General features: G+C 35.5%; 1 protein-coding gene across 1 annotated transcript in view; it reads right to left on the bottom strand.

The window, feature by feature from the left end:
* Nucleotides 1-5,367: 5,367 nt before the first annotated feature.
* PTAC3 (plastid transcriptionally active 3) overlaps nt 5,368-22,040 on the bottom strand; it is a 38,240-nt gene continuing 21,567 nt past the window's right edge. The window contains exons 8-13 of the mRNA XM_022295988.2: nt 13,638-13,806; nt 7,900-8,362; nt 7,436-7,813; nt 6,942-7,145; nt 6,460-6,593; nt 5,368-5,781 (exon numbers count right to left, since the gene is read on the bottom strand). Of these exons, the coding sequence (XP_022151680.1) occupies nt 5,559-5,781; nt 6,460-6,593; nt 6,942-7,145; nt 7,436-7,813; nt 7,900-8,362; nt 13,638-13,806 (1,571 nt within the window). The 3' untranslated portion in view covers nt 5,368-5,558. The remainder of the gene's footprint in view (nt 5,782-6,459; nt 6,594-6,941; nt 7,146-7,435; nt 7,814-7,899; nt 8,363-13,637; nt 13,807-22,040) is intronic.

The raw sequence follows: 22,040 nt of genomic DNA, 5'->3' as shown, positions 1-22,040 counted from the left end.
GCCCACGAGAGATTAATGTTTGAAAATCTAAATAAATATGAGAAATTTAAATTTGGAAACTTTTAATTAAAAATCAAATCTAAAGATTTAAATAAAACACGAATCCTATTAAATATAAAAGCAAGCAATCTTGGTATTAATATAGAATTTTAAATCTCGAAATATAAATTTTAAAGTTTTAATCTGGTGAGGCGATTTATCGATTGCCATGTGTTGACATCAAAGATCATTGACCGTCAAGATGATCAGAAGAATGAGATAAGAAGATTCGACAAAGGCAAGTTTAATCGACTCGACTGTCGAGCCGATCTACCTTTATCTACCGGCCGATCAATGATAGGTACGAGCCGAACTTAAAGAGTATCTGTAGGTGCACAAATGACAAAGATGTTCTCTGACACGACAACTCGGTCCTAGGTTGTCGAAACCCCTGTCAAGAGCTTGCCTCTATAAATAGAGAACCCACCTCTAATGCAAGGTGCACGAAACTATATTTAATCTCGAGTATAGATCGGATTGTGTATGGACTAAGGCGTTAGAGTGTAACTTTGTTTTACAGGTCCTTTGTACGTTGGTTACCGAGTCCAAGCTTCGCGGATCCAAGCTTTGATCAACTTTATGATCAAACAATCTCTAAAACATGGATTTAATATAAGTTTAATGCCTAATTCACTCCAAAATGCGTAAGATAAAATTTAAGTGTGTAACGCATCCCAAATTCTCCTCAAACTTTTCAAACGTGTCTGATTTCACCCCGAGCATCCTAAACTAACCATCAAACTTCTAAAAAAAGGACCTCCAAAATAAAAAAAATATAAAATAAAATAAATTACCTACCTTGAGTGTCAATTCTAACGAGTGCAATCTTGGATCTCTACTACAATAGAGGCTGTTTTGAGCCCTAACCATTTATTTTGAGTGAAAAAAATACTAAAAAATTTCCCAACCAAATGTAAACTTAGGACAACTAACCAAAATACACCAATAACAAAGTGAAATAGCTTGATTTCAATAAAATTAAGCCAAGCAATGAACACTACGAGAATCTTCTTCTGCCATGAAAGTTTGGGCGACGAAAAAAAATTCGTTGTAAAAAAGCAGCTTAGCGACGAGCAAAAAGCATTCTCATGCTTCAGTTTGGAAACCTCTTTGCCTACTAGATTCTTTCAACCACATGATTTAGGTTGAGATCCTCATACATTTCCTAAAAAAGCACATCTCACAATCAAATAGTCACTTATAAAATAAGCCATTTTTCTCAACTGGTCTAAGCACGTTTTTTGCTCCTCTTTGATCATTAATTACCATCGAGGTTCTCTTTGATAATCATTTTGTATCTTGTTTTATGTTTTTGAGATTAAGTTAGTAAACATTATTTTTCACCCCTGTATTTATTTGCTTTACGTAGTTTTAAAAATTTTGCTTTTGTTTTTGAAATTTACGTTCTAAAGAACACGTGAGCAAACAAATATAATAAAAAAAATTGTCGAGCTGATGTTTTTTAATTTTTAATTTTTTAGTTTTTGCTTGAAAGTTTTGTTGATAAAATTTGCACGCCTAGGATGAGAAAATTTGGATTTCGCTTATGGTTTAAAAGTTTCGATTTATTCCTTATAACCGTTGGATTTTTAGTGTGTAAAACAAAGTGAATTTTGAATGAATGGAGGAATTTAATTACATTTCATTTGTCGACACATTCGTAATTTTATATGTGTTAAATTTCTCAAATGAGGAGTTGTTTTTATATTTAAGTGATAAAGTTATATGTTACATATGTAAAAATGTTACATGTGTTAAGGTTCCTTGTGAGATATTATATGTTTGGACAACTATATATAGTTGTTGTTTTCCTTAATTTGAGATATCCAAGCATACCACAATTTGGCACTCTCCTCCTCTCACAAGAATTCTCTTCTTAATTGGTTTGGTTCGTCTTGTTTGTGTTGAGAGCAAGTGTACGAGTTTGCTGTTCTACCAGAGTTAGTCGTTGTATCCTGTTTAGACGATCGCTACAATCTGCTAGCAACTTGTGCAGAGCTAATATTTATCTTCAGGTTAACGCTATTGAAACATGTCTCGACTATATTCAAGTTCTAGTGTTCATTGAGCTATCAAATCCTGTATTTGTTTGTAGCCAGTTACGTTGTAATCTATTTGCCAGTGTTATTCAATTTACATATACAGCGTATATGTACCCAACAATTTGAAGACAAATATCTAATGTCTGCAAGCACTTCCACCAATGCTTCTTCGATGATGGAGTCGACCATTGTCAAAACTCATGCTGAAAAATTAGAGAAGTTCAAGGGAGAAAACTTCAAAAAATGGCAACAGAGGATGATCTTCTACCTCATCACCCTAAATCTTGATCACATCCTAAATGAGGTATGCCCAACTACTCCATTAGAAGCAATTACCCCTGAAAATAAAACTACCAAACAAGTATGGATGCATTCAGATTTTGTTTGTCGCAACTACATTTTGAGTTGCCTGGAGGACACCTTGTATAATGTCTATTACAATACATTTGATACTTTAAGGCAATTGTGGGAGACATTAGATAAGAAGTACAAGCTACAAGATACTGGTACTAAGAAATTCTTTGTTGGAAAATTCTTAGATTATAAAATGGTTAATACCAAGTTGGTAGTTAATCAATTGGAAGAATTCCAAATTATCATAAGTGATTTGTAAAGTGAAGGATTTGTCATTAATGAACCATTCTAAATTGCTGTTGTGATGAAGAAATTGTCTCTTTCTTGGAGAGAAATTCAAATGTTATCTCAAACACAAGTGAAAGGAATTGTCAATGGAAAATCTTACTGTGAAACTCGACATTGAAAAAGACAATAGAAAGGGAGAAAATAAAACAATTCAAGAAATTGAGTAATTGCCTGTCTTGTTTATTCATCTCGTGTGGTATAATTAAATAGTACAATGATTACAACCAATTTGCATGATTTAAAGATATACAGGTAAAGTAAGCAGTTTAGATACATAGTGAAGATATACTGCTTAGATACAGTTAACATTAACATGCCCCACAAACTTATGACACCTTTGAAGGATTTGAAGGAGACAAAAGTTTGGAAGATAGAAGATGAAACTGATCTATAGTGTGAGGATTGGTGATAAGTCTGCAAGTTGTTGCTCAGTAAGAATATAGTGAAGGCAGAGATCCTTACAAACAACTCATTCACGAACAAAGTGAAAGTCAATTTCAACATGTTTTGTGCGGGCATGGAAGACTGGATTAGATGGCAGCCAAATTAAGGATTGATTTTCACACCAAAGTGTTGGGGCAGCAAAGAGAAAAATGTAAAGATCCTTACGTAGTTGGCAAAGCCATGACAACTCAGCAGTAGTTGCAGCCAATGCACGATATTCAGCTTCAGTCACGAGATACAATGTTTACAATGGAAAGTCACGACATATAAGACGCTGACATAATTCTATTAAGCAATTGCTCTCTAATTGAGTAATTTCCATTGATTATGTGAAATCAAAAGAGAATGTTGCCGATCCTTTAACAAAATGATTGTCATGAGAGCAAGTTGCATATAAATTGAGAGAAATGAGGCTAAAGCCTATGAAATGAAGTATTTGGTGGTAACCTAACCTAGTTGATTGGAGGTCACAAGATTTAGGTTTAATGGGCAAACTAGCTGGATAATTCATAATTGACACACTAATAAACTTATAGATTCTTCCCATTTTTATGATGTTACATGATTAAGTGTGTGATCTTTTGACGTTAAGGTCATATTTATATCTTAATTACAAGAGGGTAATGACAGAATACTCTGAATCAATATCACCTATTGAAGCGTGTCCCAACAGTATTAATCAATTTTTGGTGTTCATTGAGCTATCCAATTCTATAATTCTTTGTAGCTAGTTACGTTATATTCTATTTCTCTGTGTTATTCAGTTTACATATACAATGTATATTTACCCAACAATGGTTTGGTTATAAACCATTTTTTACCCACCTGAAAACTCGTTAGTTTTCTTTATCTTTTACTCAATGTAAGTATGATATTAAATCTCCGTCGATATCTCGATATTTCTATGTATCCATGTTTCGACATCGACATGAGGGGTAAATCGACATTTCTATAATTTTACAAAAAAATCGACAAAATATGAAAAATATCAACAAAATCTCACTAATATAGATATAATAATAAAATTAATTATTTTAAAGTTATTTAGAAAGGATGAAATTCTTATTTGTTAATTTAAATATTTTTTACGTATTTTTTTAATTTTATAACTTTTCCAGAAATATCTATCCCATCGACATTTTGTTGATATTTGCATAAACATTTCTATGAAATTGAAACCTCGACATTTTCATCGACATCGACATTTAAAACCTTGAATGTAAGCCCTAATACAATAAACTAACACATTAGTTCATTGTCTATAAATTGAGAACATGATAATGTACAATATGGTAATGTCTTATAACCACAAGGACAATTTGTGAGATTTGACGAGACCATAAAGATCAAATTGAAACTATTTTATAAGAACGAAATTTAAACTAAATCCAAACAATGTTTACAGTGTTTTGAGAATGAGATTACAATGTTTACAGTGGGTCCACCATTTAGAAATGTATCATCTAAATGAATGAAAAAATTGATTACCATTATTTATTATTATTATTTTATTTTAAAGCTTGATTACCATTCCTTGATTCCCATTCCCATCATCATGATATGCAACAAAATTAGGACTGACTTGGAGTGAATTTGCCGCAATCAACTTTGTTTGTTGGTTTTTATTGCAGCTTTACTCCGCTAATTATGCTGTTCATTTTCTGCGTTTACATCCAACTATCTTATATGTCTACTTTGTGTATTTTTTACTCCTAAGTTTTGTTGCATAAAGTTTGAAAAGGACAATACATTTATTCAACATTTTCATAATGTTCACAGTACATAAAAAGTAATTTATACCAAATGTACTACTTAAACTTTAAACAAATAATCATTTTGATTATTGAGCTCTTAAAATACAGTCCATCAGCTTTAAAAAATAATAATTTGGTCATTACTATTATTTTCCTACCTTACCTAACATCCAATCCATTACTTGCCTCGTCTAATCATATACATATCTAAAGCTATGTCATCTATTTATTAAATAATTAAAAAAAAAATAACAAAAAGAACTCTTGACAATTTCTTCTTTAAAGTTTAGAGGTCAAAATAGATAATTTGAAAGTTTAGAGACAAAATAAAATATAAATTTTAAAGTTTAGAAACCAAAATGAGATTTAAACCAATAGGGTGAGAGGCAACATCAAAATAAAAAACTAAAGAGAAGCTTCGAAAAGCAATTAGCAAAATTGATTGCTTTAGACAATAAATCATATGAATCATTAAATTGGAAAAGAGATTAAATTAAAACAAGTGATGATTACAACTTGATAAACAAAATTTCAAAATCTAGTTTACAAGAACTACTAATCAATTTTACAAGAACAATTTGCTGGCAACCCCAGAATTGGACTGTACAAAAGTGGAAAATAAGAACACAATGATTGACTATGATGCTTCATCATTGGCTAAACTATGATCATTGAGTGTGGTATCAATGGCTGTATCAGGCTTGGGCATAGCATCGTTCGTCTGCCGAGCAGAGATTACCCGATCGAGCGTTTCATCGGGAACTGGAATTCCCGTGGTTTCCAGGTCTGCTACAATTGCTATGGCTGCATCTAGCTCCCCAAGATCAAGACACAGGGTGATAACCTCATCATATAGAGGGCTGTAATACAGAGATACACATTTAGACATATATACTTTTTTTCTGGCTAAACATTGGCATTCACAATGCAAAAATATTACAATAGTTGAAAGTTTCAATTTTATCCTTTATGGGTTATATTTTTTCAATTAAGTCCTTACTATCACTATACATTACAATGAAGTAATGTTACTTCATTAATGAATTTTAACTCCTTTGTCCTCTAGTACTTTTCAAATTCTTAATGGAAAGGGCTCATTTCCTTTATAAAAAGGGTGAAATAATGATATAACAATCAAATATAACTTATTGATCGAACACCGTATTTTAATTTAATGATTTAATGAATTGAACTTGCAAATCCATGAAATAAAAAACATGAACCACCTCACATGCAGAAACAGGCTTGTCAAAGAAAATCGACTCATTAAAAAAACATAACTATACTAATAACTGGTTACCTTTTTAAATTTTCATGTCATGTGTGCAGACTTTGATTTAAAAAATCCAATACATTGAAGATAAGATTCATATTTTAAAAAGTAGACACAGAATAAAAAGGAATGGCATATAAAGATAAAATCAATCATATGTCTAGCTTCTACACAATAACAAAATTCATATTTCAATCAGATTGTTTTACTTCTTCATTCTTTTGAGGGGTTTAAGACCTTGATAAATGAAGAAAAATAATCAGACCTGCCAAAAACATAGCCAAGACTGTGTGTTGTCTGCAAGATCTTCAAAAAAGCAGAGGGTAGAGGAGACCTTATGGCAGCTCGCAAGATCATCGCACAGTCGCCAATTGTTGGTGTTCCACCCAATTCAATCACCTGTAATAAAAGTCAATTCTTTCTCAATAGTAAGTGGAAAGTTGAAGAAAGAATAGCCAATAGCTATGTAAAGAAGAGTGTGCAATATTCTTAATGCTACTAAGTCAGAGGTCAAGACAAACAATTTTAATGGACATGATTTACCAAGGAAAATTCAGATACAGCAAATACGCCTATCAAAACTACGCCCAAGTAGAGCTAATAAAGGTTCATTCATAAATTACTCAAATGCCGATGGAAAGTTTTCTCTTTATGAAAACAAAGAAAAAACAGAGGGAATAAAGATAATAAAAGGACAATCCCAATAGAAAGTAAGGAAGCCAAACAAAAAGGGTAGAGAGAAATTGCCTTGTGCATAATTTTAGTAGCCAACTCCACTTCCCATTCCTGTGACCACCTCCTGGGAGGTCTGTTCTTAAGTTCTCTCTCCCAAGTCCAACCCCAAACATCAGCTATTGTGTACATGTCCGATACATCAAAGACTCTTCTCTTTCGCAACTCTTTAAATGCCTCAAATATATCTTCAGGAAACCAGTCTTCATCACGATCATCCTGCATCCACACATTAAAGTAGGAAAATATGTAAGATACAGATCCCAAAATTAGTAGTTACTGTTACGCAATGTAACAGCTCTTTTTTTTCTTCCCCACAAAAAAGTCTTGCGTTCCTTCTTTTAGTTTATGAACACTTTATGTTGGAAATTCTTCTTGTATGCCTTCTTCCCAACATATTTATAAAGTTTTCATAGATCATATTGCTCCACAGATAACCAATTGCCAAATGAAGTAGAAATAAAAACAGCAAGAATGAGAGTTGAACTAGAAGTTGTGAGATCTTATACCTCGAGTGATGCTCGAGAACTCCTCCTCCTTGACTTTTTGGATGTTGTTGTGGTTTGGTCGACGTCTTTTAACAATTGGACACCAATCATTTGAAGAGGCTTCTTAGCTTCAACTTCCTTCTTAATAACTCTTTCACCATCTTGATTCTCAGTTTGTTCTACCTCCTCCTCTTCCACTTCTTCTTCTTCAATCTCCTTTGCACCATCTTCTACAATGTCAACATCATCCAGAGAATCAAGAGGTTCTGATTTATCGTCTTCAGATGGTTTAACACTATTATTGTCCAAGCCTTCTCCAAGAAAGCGGCGTTTCCAGTACTCTGTATTTCCTTCATGTAGCTTTATTCGTGAAATTAGTTCATCCAGCTCTTCATCAACCTGAAGATATTAAATACTTGTTAACAAAAAATCTTCAATGGCTCTTAATGTTTATTTAAAAATGAACATCAAATGACTTGTTAAACCTCTTCTTCCTCCTCCTCAACGGGAGGAACCCAAAGGGGCCGACCACGAGACCTATTTATTCTCCTTGCTTTTTGAACACGCTGATAAAGAACATTTCTAGTTCCATCAATTGGTAAACCTTGTGCTTCTAATTCTTCTTTCAATTCTGATACAATCATCTTACTTGCAGCCTTTGGCTTTAAAACATTTTGGTCGGGACCCTTTATAATTTTCTTCAATCTCTCCTCAACTCTATGATAATCAGCTTCAGATGCATCCCCAAGAGCTACAAGTCCTTCATTCTGCAAGGTTTTCAAAATCTTTCGGTGGTACATCTTCCAATCTTCTAGACATCGTTGCTTAAAGGATGTTTCCATTGGATTTGAATAAATGAATCCATCTGCATCAGGATCTAGAGGAGTTTTTCCTCTTCGGGGGACCCACCTCTTGCGTTCTCCAGTGAGTCCACCCTCTTCAATGTATCTGATTCACATGGAAAGCTGGTTCATACCACTTTAAATAGAAAGGATCCAAACAAACTGCAACATGAAACTTTCATACTTTCCATGCCCATACATTTTTGTCATTTGGATTGGTAATTTCAAGCTTGTAGCCCAAGAAAATCATCCACAAAAAGAAAGCATGTTAAAAATTCATTATAATTCCACGTGAACTTGAGTTATCTCATCCTAAGTCAATAATTATAACTCAACATGATTACACAAGTCAAATATTAAATCCCAGAACAATTTTCTTTTTAGCTGATAAAAAAAGGACAGGCTATGTAAAATTCACAGAAGAAGGCACAGTGAGTAGCAGCTTAGTGGTCATGTATTTCCATGGTTCGGTCTTAGTGTCAGTAGCTATTATTTCTGCGGTTTTTGCTGCTGGGATAATTTTAGTTGTATATTTCTCCCTTAGGCGCTTTGCTTTTTTTCTTTTTTTTGATAAGAAACTAAACTTTCATTGTCAAGAAAGTTTGTTTATCAATGTTTTGTTTTGACTATTGTAATTTTCAGGATCTTTTGACTTTATCATGGTTGCTTGTTTTTCAATCTATTTGGGAGTTTGTACCATTCGACATTTTTTTTCCCTTTTCATCTGGCAATGACAGTTTGTTTCTTGTTAAAGAAAAAAAAGGTATTACCGGTTTGGTATCACTCTGCTGTGAATAAATAAAACAAGTCCTACCAAATTGATCTAATATTGAGATATAACTCTTTCTCGAGGGAATTTGATTAAATTCTAAAAGAGAGAATAGCCAAAATTCTTTAAAGTTGTCAGGATCGCTCGTTAAAACTCACTAACCAATGTCGTTTTTTTAAAACAAGAAACGAAAGTTTAATTGATGAATGAAAATAATCAAAAACAAATTCAAAGATTCAAACTCCCGTAGGAGCGAATCAAATAAACAAGAAAACAAAATAACGAAAAGGAAATATAGAGAAAAGGGCATTGAACTAGGAAGAAAAAATTAACGCACTTCAAGAGTCACAAATGGAACCAGAGGGGTAATCCTTAAATGGAGAAGAAAGAGAATATCACCGAGAGATTTTGAATTTTTCCGGTTCAAAACATTCTACCCTGTTGAGATATCCATATATAAATTAAATGTACCCAACCCATCAGCTTACACTTTTGGGTTGAGTAGTGGTCTATTCATCCTTAACATGGTATCAGAGCGGGAGGTCCTATATTCGAACCCCTGCATTGTTGTTTCCTCCCCATTTATAATGATTTCCACTTGTTCGAGTCTCGTGCAATTATCCAAGTCCACAAGTGAGGGGGAGTGTTGAGATATCCATATATGAATTAAATTTACCCAACCTATCTGCTTAAGCTTTTGGGTTGAGCGGTAGTTTATTCATCCTTAACACACCCATATCTTGCTCTTATCATGGTAGATTCTTTAATTCCTCAAATCAAATTTATGACAAAATACCTTTGACTACGTTAATCTAGATCAAGCGAGCCTTTCAAGGAAAGAAGAGGGCCATGTAATAGTTGCAGCAAATTGCTTTTGTGGTCTTAAAAAACCCAAAGAACCCAAAAGAAAGAGAATGTCAACCACCAATAATTCAATGCATAAGGACGCTCCACTTTATCTATAGAAGCAATCAATTGAGTACTAAACAAATTAGCTCCTAGACAAATGAGCTTGAAATTCGCATTGAGATGAACATATAATGCAAAAAGAAGGCTGAAGCGCGGAGTTACGAAGCCTCCTTTGAAGAATATATGAAGTATTCAAGTTCCTTGCAATAAAATCCAAACAAAAACATTGATCTTCTCAGGACAAAAAGAATCCCAGGTTGCTGAAATTGAATCCCTTGATAAAAGAAGCTGTCCTCATTGATCAAGGATAATGATTTGACTGAAAATGAACAGGAGACCTCCAAATTCCAACGGATTTGATCATAATCACTTGATAAAGACACCAATGTCAACCCTCTCTCTTTCTTCACGTTTTACTTATAGCTAACTTCTTAACCAGATTACAAACCAAGCACACCCTACCTTGTACTATTTACCTAAGGACCGTACCTGATAACCATGAAGTCTTATATCAAGTCACACACACTCATTACAAACCAAGCACACCCTACCTTGTACTATTTACCTAAGGACCGTACCTGATAACCATGAAGTCTTATATCAAGTCACACACACTCATTTACATCACAAAGTAACTTCTGGTCATGCCAACTCTCAACTCCCTCATAAACCCATACTATTATCATATTTCCCATTCTACCATAGCTTAGTTCAGATATGGCTGTATGTGTACAATTAGATAATGTCTTTGGTTCATAGACTTCTCAGTCTGATCCTAATATTATGGAAGTTCTGATACTATAGGAGGATCAAGTAGCTATTGGTGCAACGTGAGAATTGCAAATTTCTAGGTTTTTGTCTTGAGAACAAGGTGGTTCTTTCGGTATCGGTAGTGATAGAACCCTATTACAAGTGTACAGTAAGAAGAAGATGGGGAGTGAGTCTATTGAGTTGTTTGCGTGACTGTAAAGAGTGGACCCCATAATAACTAGTAGTAGAAATGATAAGGCAGGAAAGGGGATTGAAGTCAGCAAGTATTTAAGGAGTTCTATTTATTGAGTGGGCACTCTTTTGTGTGAGATAACTAGGAGTTCAGAAGAGGAAGGGAGTTCCCCATTCCTCTCTTGCTCATGTACCACTCTCCTGGAATAAATAAAACTAGTTTACCACAATCTTCAGGGGAAACCACAAAAGAACCTAATTCTAAGGTACAGATTGGAGTAGGACGAGTTTTGCAAAGCAACACCCAAATCCCAAGCTTTTGAAGGGTGAGACACAAAAGAGAAAAAGGAAACAAGATATGTTACTGGATGACAAAACAAGGAAAAGAAAAGAGTTAAACAGAAAGAAAACACATGAAATACATTGAAGAAAAAAGTGTTCAAATAAATAAATAATAGTGGAGCATCCTCCAGAACACCAAGGTGCATGCTCAAGTCCAATTTCTTCATCCACCACCAAAGGAAATTGTAGAGACTAAGGTTGGAGAGAATCCAATATGATGTATTCTCATTATTAAAGTCTATATATATATAGACAAATATACAAGGTTGACCTAATCCTATAAGGAGAAGGTAAATGACAAATTAATATTAGTACAAGTATATAAAATATACTAATCTATATACTCTAACACTCCCCCTCAAGTTGGTGCATATATGTTAATCATGCCCAACTTGTTAGACAAATAATCTATTCGTGCTTCATTCAACTTGTGTTCTGTGATTTTTGATATCATTAGGATCACCTCAGAAGTTACGATTGATTTCTTCTCAGCCATAACAAACAAGCGAACTTATTTGAACAAAACGACAGAACCAGACCAAACCACTCGAACCGAACAAAACAGATGAATCAAACGGTTGGAACCAAACCGGATTAGGTGTTTTCTAAAACCACAAACCCGAAGTGCTCCCCCACGACAACCAGAGGGGCGAAGGCGATTGGTGGTCACGGGAGCGCATCGCGACGAAGGTGCGAAGGACGGCGAGACGAAACCCACGAATAGCAATTGGAAAAATAACTGGCAAATCAGCAAACGGCGGCGGTTATCGGTGGCGGTGATCGGCGCGGTGGGCGGCGGCGGCGGCGGTGGTGAGTGTTGAATAGCAATGAACAAAAACCCTAAGGGACAAAACCCTAATGGGCACAAAACCCTAATGGGCATCAAAACCCTAATGGGCACAAAACCCTAACGGGCATCAAAACCCTAATGGGCACAAAATCCTAATGGGCATCAAAACCCTAATGGGCACAAAACCCTAATGGGCATCAAAACCCTAATGGGCACAAAATCTTAATGGGCATCAAAACCCTAATGGGCACAAAACCTAGAGCTCTAATACCATGTAGAGACTAAGGTTGGAGAGAATCCAATATGATGTATTCTCATTATTAAAGTCTATATATATAGACAAATATACAAGGTTGACCTAATCCTATAAGGAGAAGGTAAATGACAAATTAATATTAGTACAAGTATATAAAATATACTAATCTATATACTCTAACAGAAACAATTGTCCAAAACAGGTTTGTGCCTGTCGTTTTAGATATACATTTTAGAACAATGACCATTCTAAACAGTTTAAACACGGCTGATAGGGTAAAAAGGAAGTGGCCATGGCCCCATTTGGCATTTGCAACCTAATGAGTGTTTTATATGTTTGAAAGCCAAAGAAGAAATTAATCATTTATTCTTTCAGAGTGCATGTAGCAGAAACATGTGGGGCCGTCTACTTCAAGAGCTTAGCACTGTTTAGGTATTTGATTCTGGAGCAGGCAGCAATGTGCTTTCTCTTCTAGATTGGAGGGGTGTTAGGAGGCATTCGGAGGTTATGTGGGTAAATTCAATTAAGGTTTTGGAGACAGATATTTATCGTGGGAAGAAAGACGTGAGTTTATTAAGCTGCCAGCAGTTATGGTGTGGCTCATCCAAATATTTTCAGAGCAACTCTTTTGTGAAATCCTTGCTGCTTGGAGTTCATTTCTTTGTAGCCAGATTTAAGTTAGAGGAATGAGCGGTTCTAATTGATATAGTGTGTGGCTGTTGTTTATTGTAAAAGGTCAGTAGCAGTTTCCATTGTTTGTTTTTGTAGGTTTTCTTGTGTGAAATTTGGCCCAGGTAATGTATATTCTTGCCTTGTTTTTGGTTAAAGGGCGTGAGTTATATTTTGGTTTTCTGAAAAGAGTTCACTTTGTGTAAATTTCATTTTTATCAATGAACTGTTTGTAATATAATCACGGTGTAAATTGTCTTCCCTTTTTTGTAACTATGATTTATCTTCACTTATGACCTATTGGAAAAGTTTTTCGTAACTTCCTTTGGTTTGGGTGCATCTATTTTCCTTTTTTATTCTCATCAGTGAAACTTTTTTACAGAAAAAAAAAACCAAAGAAAAAAGGAAAAAGAAAAGGGTTCAGAAGGTTTTAGCTGATATATTGTATACATGTTTGGATGATATTTTGTAACTTTTCAATTTCATAATGAAAAGTTAGTTTCTTAAAAAAAAGACAAAAAGAACAAGGACTATTACCCATGAACATTTACCCTTTCCCGAAATGAAGAAAATAAAGAAACTCATCATATTCAAACAAATTTATCAAGGTGGTACTGAAGGAGTACATAAGAAAAAAGCTAAAGAGAGAGGTAGAGACATAGAGTTGCAGCAGATTACTCTACAAATAATCTACCAAGTACCACCTTGCAATGTAGTCTATCTCGTATCCATGTTCAGCTTCTTCCTGTAAAGGTTCAATCCATGAGCTCACCAGTGATCGATACTTTCTGCTCAAAATCATGGCTCTTTGAGGAATCTGTTGGTTATCTCTAGCCATAGCTTCTAAAGCTTCTAAGAGCTCTACAACTCTACCTGCATAAACAAGGGATATCAGTTCAGAGGTTGTCTCATGGCTATGGGAAATATATCAGAAAGGATTCTGATTGGAACAGTTAGTTGAAATAGCTGATCAATCAGCGGCTAGTAGGTCAGGAACACTCGAACCCAAGGTTTTGTCATGGCTATGGATAATCACTCTGTTTATTATGTTACATTAATGGCAGCAAGTCCAGAGGCTATTAGTAAAATACTAGTAAGCAGCCTTGCTGAAAGTGTCGTAAACAGTACAACAGAAAACAAGACAACTAACTTTCTGTATTAATGTAAACTTAATAGGCTTCCATGCTTCCTGCATTTACTTACCATCCGTCAATTCCTCGACACAACTAAGAAGAAAAAGAATACCATTTTTTTTTTCTAACAAGATACTAACTTTTCGTTGAAGATATGAAAAGGAACAAAATGTTCAAAGATACAAACTCTCGAAATAGTGAAAAGAAAAGCAGAAAAACAAGAGAATAAAGTAAAAAACATGGAACTACAAAGTGTTAAATTATAGTTTTCCTATTTTATTTAGGTTAGGGTTTTATTGTTCTAATAGGTAAGTATTTCCTTATCCTAACAGAACTTTTTAGTTTCTTCTTTGTGACTGCTATTTATATAGGCTTGTATCAATCATTTGTGGTAATCAAGGAAGAATTATTTTCTTTTCTTATCGATTAACACAAAGGATTAATAAAAGCACCCCAATTGTTAAAAATAAGAACAAAGGAATAATTTGAAAATGAATCCACTAGAGAACACATAAGAAGCCTTGGACTTAGCAGAATTGAGATATCCTAGCGTGGATCTATGCTTTCCTTCGAAGACCCTCAAGTTTCTCTAGTACCATAACTCTGAAGAAAACTTTTCACAGCATTAATCCACAAAACCCGCACCATGGAAGAAGGATGAAGAAATCCGCATAGCAATTAGACCAAATTAGCTTCTGCCTTGTAATCCAAAATCCAATCAACACAAAATTGAGAAAATAGAGAAGAACACCCAGTAGCAGCATAGGAACAATGGAAAAAAAGATGGTTCAAGTCTTCCCCATTTTCCTTACAAAGAACGCAAATAGACGGAAGTAAAGCAGAAGAAGGTAGCTTTTTCTGAATAACATCCACTGTATTAAGCTTCCCATGAAGGAGAATCCAGGAAAACACATTAATCTTTCTTGGACTCTTCGATTTCCATAAAGCAACAAAAAGATCTTTAGGCATTAGAGCAATATTTTGCAATCTGCTTAAGGATGCAACAGAAAACAAACCAGAAAATTCCAAAGACCAAATTCTTTGGTCAGCCTCATCACTAACCGAAACCATACTTAAGATGGCCAGGAGATCGGCATATTCAATTAACTCGACGTCTTTCAAGGATCTTCTTGACCCAATATGCCATGGTTGTGTATTTCTGATGTAATGAGTAGAGCATTTATTCTGTTTGTAGTTTCGGTTAGAAGTTAGCTGTTAGTTTTTAAGTTTTAGTTATTTTCTATTTAAAGGCAAACTAGCCGTTAGCTTCTCTCTCTTTAAATAGCCCTCTTCCAGGGAAGAGGGCAGAATGAAATAAGATTCCTCTCATCATTGGTATTACAACAAATTTGGTATCAGAGCCCTAAATATAGCTTAGGGTCTGATGGCTGGAAACATGCAGTTAACCCCAGCAAAGGACCCGCTGCGGATTCTTCTACCCCTCAAATTCTGTCTCCGAAATCAACCACCAACCGATTGTTGTTGATGGAAGATTCCCTAGGCGAAGTTCGATCAAATGTCCAGGATATCCATGCCTTGTTAGAAAATCTTGGCAGACAACTCGAACTCATTTCAGACAAACAAGAACGGCTTCGAACGGACCTGCAGCATACAGGGGAAGCAATCGACCAAGAAACCAACCTCGACCACCCGAGCCTCCAAGAAATTGTGACGGACGCAACCGAAGGAATCAAGAACTTCAAGTAAGAATTCAAGATTCTGATGATGATGAAGGTTTTTTCCAGCAGCACTCTCGGTTTGCTAGGGATGAACTCAATGTTGAAAGAGGAGGCGTCCGTACTGACTTCAAAATGAAGATCGACCTTCCTACATTCAATGGGAAAATGGATGTAGAGGCCTTTCTGGACTGGGTAAAAAATGTTGAAATTTTTTTTGATTACACAAACACTCCGGAGGACAAGAAGGTCAAGTTCATGGCGTTCAAAACTTCAATCTGGCGCCTCTGCTTGGTGGGATCAGCTCGAGATTAACCGCCGACGCCTTGGCAAGCGGCCTATTCGTAGTTGGCCAAGAATACTGCGCCTCATGCGTGAGCATTTCTTGCCTCCCAACTTCGAGCAGCTTTTGTATCAACAATACCAGCGGTTAATCTCGAGTGGAAGACTAGATGACCCAGCTAAGTCGTTTCCTTTTAAAACTCCTGAATCCTCATCTAAACGTGGCACTAATCCTTATGTTCGCCCTGCATTGGGCAAATGTTTTAGGTGTGGATAGGTCGGCCATTTGTCCAACGAATGCCTCTAGCGACGTGCCTTGGCTTTGGTCGATGATGAAGATACTCTGGAGAACAATATTGATCTTCCAGTCGAAGATGATCCCACCTATGTCGAGCCCGACGATGGAGAACTTCTGAGTTGTGTCGTCCAAAAAATTCTCCTCACACCAAAAGTGGAAGTGCAGCCCCAAAGAAACTCCCTTTTTCGTACCCGGTGCACAATCAATGGCAAGGTAAGTAGTGTAATAATTGATAGTGGTAGTAGTGAAAATATGGTCTCCCAAAAACTAGTGACTGCCTTATAATTGAAAGTTGACCCCCACCCTCACCCTTACAAAGTGTCTTGGATACGAAAAGGTAGCGAAGCCACTGTTTCTTTCTGTATGTACCATCCCCCTATCTATATGAAACCAATATAAGGATCAAATTATCTGTGACGTTTTGGAAATGGATGCCTGTCATGTCTTACTTGGTAGACCATGGATGTAACAACCGAAAAAAAAAAAAAATATATATATATATATATATTTAAATTATTATTTTTTAGTTGTTTTCTTTATTTTCTCAAAGATATACCTTTTTGTTTTAAAAAGTATTTTTAAAAGATAATTTGTTCTTAGAATTTAAAAAAATAAAAAGAAAGAGTTTTATTAAATCTTTATCTTTTTATGTTATCCTTTTTAAATTAGGATTCGTTAGGGTTTGTTATAAAAGCTCTTAAACCCTAGGTTTTATTTTCTTAAACTGTTAGACCTAGTTTTCTCCCCAAGAGAAAAAGAAAAAGAAAGAAGAATAATTTTGGTATTTTCTCTCAAAGATCGGTGAGCTTTTTTCTTTCTCATTGTTTTAGTTTTATTCTTCTTGATCTGTAGTTCTTTAATTCAATTTATTGAGAAAAGTTTTGAGATCTTTGTTTTTATAATAAAAGATTTTAAGGACTTTTTACCCTCAAAATTTTCCAGAATTTTTGGTTTGAATCTTTTTGTTTATGAGACTGTTTTTACATAAAAAGTTTACCTATTTGTATCCTATAAATTATAGTTGGTTGTTATGATTTTTACATAAAAAATTATATGTTTTTACTAAGTTTTCAAGGTTTTCTATAAAGTTTTCAGATATGATTTTTCTATAAAATCAGTAAATTGTTAATTGTTTTATGGAAAATTCTTTTTTTTTTTTTTATAATAAACAAAGAGAGTTCATTCATCAAGCCGTGGAGCCCAAAAAAAAGGCAAACAACCTAGAGGCAGAGGGTCGAGGAGACCCCCTCCAAAGAACCTATACAAACAAAGTATTCCAACTCTGTAGAGTCGAAAGAAAACCGTAGTTACAAAAAACCTTCTTGTGGATCGAAGCCCACCAAGAAGCAGTGTGTTTAATATTCTCACAAAAAACCTCTAGAGAAACCTCTTTCTCTTCAAACAGTCTGTAGTTATGTTCCTTCCAAAGAAGCCAAAGGAGAGCTCTAGCACCACAATTCCATAGAATGTAAGATTTTCCTTTGAGCAACAAACCACCAAAACCTTCCTCAATGAAGTCATCTATCTTCTAAGGGAAGCAGAGAGCCAAATGTAGGTGAGAAGCCAAAAAATTCCAAGCCGATGTTGCAAAAGTACAGTGTATAAAAAGATGGTCCACTGTTTCTACACTTCTAAAGCACATGATGCAAACGGAAGGTGAGAGATTCCAATGAGGAAGTTTCCTTTGGACTTTTTCTACTGTGTTCGTTCCTCTGTAATAAAGAGTCAAAAGGAACACCTTCACTTTTTTAGGGATCTTGAAATTCCAGATAAAAGAAGCTGTGGCTGCCTTTAGTTTCGGGGAGGGGGTGGTAAGGGCCTCAAAAGCCGACTTCACTGTGAAATCCCCTTTTCTGTCTGCAGTCCAGTATAAAGAATCATTTCCATGGCCTACCTCCATGCCTTCAAGTTTTCCGATGAAAACCGCTCAACTGTCAAGCTCTCTTTCAAACAGATTCCTTCTCAACCCTAAATCCCAAGTCAAGGATTTTGTATTCCAGCAGCTTGCTATAGTGAACTCTTTCTCATTTGAAATAGCATATAAGTCGGGGAAAGAGACAGACAATGGACAAGAGTCAATCCAAGTGTCTTCCCAAAATTTTACCGCCGCCCCCGAATTCACTTTGAAAGAGATGAATCTGCCAAAATCTGGGGAAACCTTTTGTACATCAATCCAAGGACGGCCTATTGAAGAGTTATTTGAAGACTTGGACCACCATCCAAGAGGTTCTTCCTCGTAAATAGCAGCGATAACCTTTCTCCAAAAACTATTTTTTTCGTTTGCAAACTGCCATAACCATTTCATTAAAAGGGCTTTGTTCTTGTGAGCTAAAGAACCGACTCCCAAACCTCCTCTTTGTGAAGGTAACGCTGTCCAAGACCATTTTACAAGAATCTCAATCGGTCTATAATGACCTCCATTCCAAATAAAGTCCCGCATAAGTTTTTCCATAGCTTCAATCACAGATTTTGGTGCTCTCAAAATCGAAAAAAAATATGTGGGGATACTATTCAGGACTGCTTGTGTAAGAGTAAGGCGTCCCCCTTTTGACAAGATCATAGAGTTCCATTTTTCCAATCTTTTGTGCATTTTTTCCATCACTGATTCCCAGAAGCTGTAATGCCTATGATTACCTCCAAGAGGAAAACCCAAATAAGTAAAGGGAAACGATTCTGTTTTGCAACCAAGGGTGTTTGCCCAATGGTTAACTTCTGATTTGCTGCAATTCACCCCAATCACTGCCGATTTTGCTATATTTAACGAAAGGCCCGACATGTGAAGGAAAATTTGGATGACACCCCACCATTTTTCCATATTCTTCTGTGATAAGGGGCTGAAGATTAAGACATCGTCAGCATACTGGAGATGGGTTACTTCTATGGCATTCGAGCCTATAGAAAAACCTCTTAGAATCTGTCTCTCATTACAAAAGTGAATCAGGCGGCTTAGGGCGTCACCCACAATGGTGAAGAGGGAGGGGGAGAGGGGATCTCCTTGTCGAAGCCCTCTTTGGCCAAAGTCTTCCTTTTTGGACATCCGTTTATGATAACTGAAAAGTTTGTAGAATAAAGGCACCCATGTATCCATTGTCTCCATCTCATGTCGAAACCTTTAGCATGTAGGGCGGCATCTAAGAAGGTCCAGTCCACTTTATCGTAGGCCTTCTCAAAGTCCAGTTTTAAAAGGAGACCTTTCTTTTTTTCCTTCCTCCAGTAGCTTGTAGCTTCAGTGCCACTAGAATAGCATCGAGAATATGACGCCCTTCAACAAAAGCTGCCTGGGCGTCGTGGATTATGTGAGGGAGCACATTTTTTAACCTACTAGCTAGAACTTTTGCTATGATTTTGTAAAGAGATGTGACCAAGCTTATGGGACGAAAATCTTTGACTGAAGTAGGATGATTCTTTTTTGGGATAAGACAAATATAAGTTTCATTTGTTCTTCTGTTGACTATCCCCTTCTCAAAAAAAATCCTGGAACACTCTCTCCAAATCTGTCTTGAAAGTGTTCCAAGCTTTTTTCATGAACTCATTACTCATCCCGTCTGGCCCCGGAGACTTGAGTGTTCCCAAATCTGTCACAGCCTTTTTGATTTCCGCTACTGTAAAAGGAGCCTCGAGCTGCTGTCTATGATCTTCATGTAAAGGGGACCAATCCAGATTCTCAATCATATAGCATCTAGCTGTTGTAGTAGTGTATAACGCCTCAAAATAATTAAGGATTTCTTTCTCTATGTCTTCCCCAGAGGTAAGCGAGACTCCTTGATTAGAGATTATTCTTGGAAGTTTTATTTTATAAAACATAAAATTTTTCAAATTTAAAATCCCCAAATTACTTGTTTTGTTGAGAAACTTTTTGTAAATTTAGTCCATATTAATTTATGCTGATTCTTGTAATTTTAAAGTTTGCTATTGTTGATTTTAAAGGCTTTTTAACCCAGTTTTCAGATCTGGTTTTGTAGCCCTAAATTCATATTTTACTAATTGTTTTGCATAAAAAAAGTGTTTTGAATGAGAAAATTGGGTAGATAAGATTTGCTTAGTAATTAGTTGTATTTTAAATCCTTATATAGGATTTAAGGATTGATTTTGGATATTGGTTGTTTTTAGGCCTCTAAGTTGACAACTACCAAGGAAGAAGTTAATTAGATTCGTAGGATTTGTGAAAAAGGTAAGCGATTTACCATATCCTTTCGAAAAGTGTTGTAAGTAATTTTTCATATCCTTTCGAAAAGTGTTGTAAGTAATTTGTCATATCCTTTCGAAAAGTATTGTAAGTGATTTACCATATCCCTTCGAAAAGTATTGTAAGTAAAACTAAAATTTATTTTGGAGTTGATATGAAGATTTGAAATTGACATTTTGCATATGAAATTGAAGTTTTATTATGGATTTGAAAACTAATTTGGCAATTGATATTATGTTTATTTGTAAAGTATTTGAAGTATTCTTATATGATTTAATAAAGTTTTGTTTAGATTGATTTAAAGGTTTGAAATTGATATTTTGTTTATTTGTGAAATATTTGAAATCATGTTTTGGAGGATTGATAAAGTTTGTTTTAAATTAGTTCAATGTTTTGAATTAATTTAATATTGAAAGTAAGTATTTGTTTTGCATTTTATTTCAAAGATATTTTGATTGATTTGATAGGGCTATCCGGATATGCCATACTTTTGTTTTGAGGAACGTTTTGCTTATTTGGGGTAGTAGCCTAATTTGGAATTGATGGATTTCTGTTCTGGCTTATTGTGGGAAGACACTTTTGTGGTTTGGCATTCCTTGTGAATGAAGATTCATGTAACTTTTCTCTTTTTGGTTGAACTACTTATACTGATGTAACTAACTCTACTATTAGTTAGTTTGGTAGTTAGCGTACTGTTAGTTAGTTTAGTAGTTAGCCTTTTCTGTTTTTATCTGTACTGTTAGTTAGTTTAGTAGTTAGCCTTTTCTGTTTTTATCTGTACTGTTAGTTAGTTTAGTAGTTAGCCTTTTCTGTTTTTATCTCTTCTGTCAGTGGCCTTACTTCTATAAATAGGAGGCCCTTTTTATCATTTAAGGCATTCAATCATTCTAATAAGATTTGGATTCCTAAACCACACCAATTTGGTATCAGAGCAACCAACGTCCTTGGGGCTTTTGGTCTATGTCGGGAAGGAAGAATGCTCCGGTTGGAGGAGACTATTCGCTCGTTGATAAAGAAGCAGAGCCTACCACCGCTCTCTCTCCACGATCATTAACCATTCGCTTGCTAATGGTTGAAGGTGCTGTTGAAAATTTACAGCGGAATGTGGTAGAGATCAAACAGATTTTGAACGTCTTGGTAGACAAGATTGACAGATTGCAAGTACAGCAAGAACAGTCAAGAAAAAAGAATGGAAAAGATGTTGTAGATCAAGGAATTGTCATCGGTCGAGAGAAGAAAGGTCCAGCTCAAAGATTGTTCCAAGAAATCCCTCCCTGACCAAGAAACCCACCCAATTCACCAAAGACAAGACATATCTCAAACACCAGAGCCTGATGTCCGAAATCCGCCCCACCAATATGTCCAAGATCCTCTTTGCCTGCCCCGGTGGAATCAAGATTGGCGACATAATCAACCTCTTCCTCGAAGGAATAATCGTTTCCACCAGCAACAAGATTGGCAAGATACTTCTTCCAGCGATGAAGATGCTTATCCACAATGGAACGATGATAGGCGGCAGCATCAATGGCAGC

Source organism: Momordica charantia (genome assembly GCF_013281855.1).
Source record: "Momordica charantia cultivar OHB3-1 chromosome 6 unlocalized genomic scaffold, Mcharantia_2.0 BLBB01000006.1, whole genome shotgun sequence".
In the NCBI taxonomy this organism is placed as follows: Eukaryota; Viridiplantae; Streptophyta; class Magnoliopsida; order Cucurbitales; family Cucurbitaceae; genus Momordica; species Momordica charantia.
The sequence above is the reverse complement of the archived record's forward strand: the minus strand, read 5'-3'. Positions and strand labels throughout refer to the sequence as shown.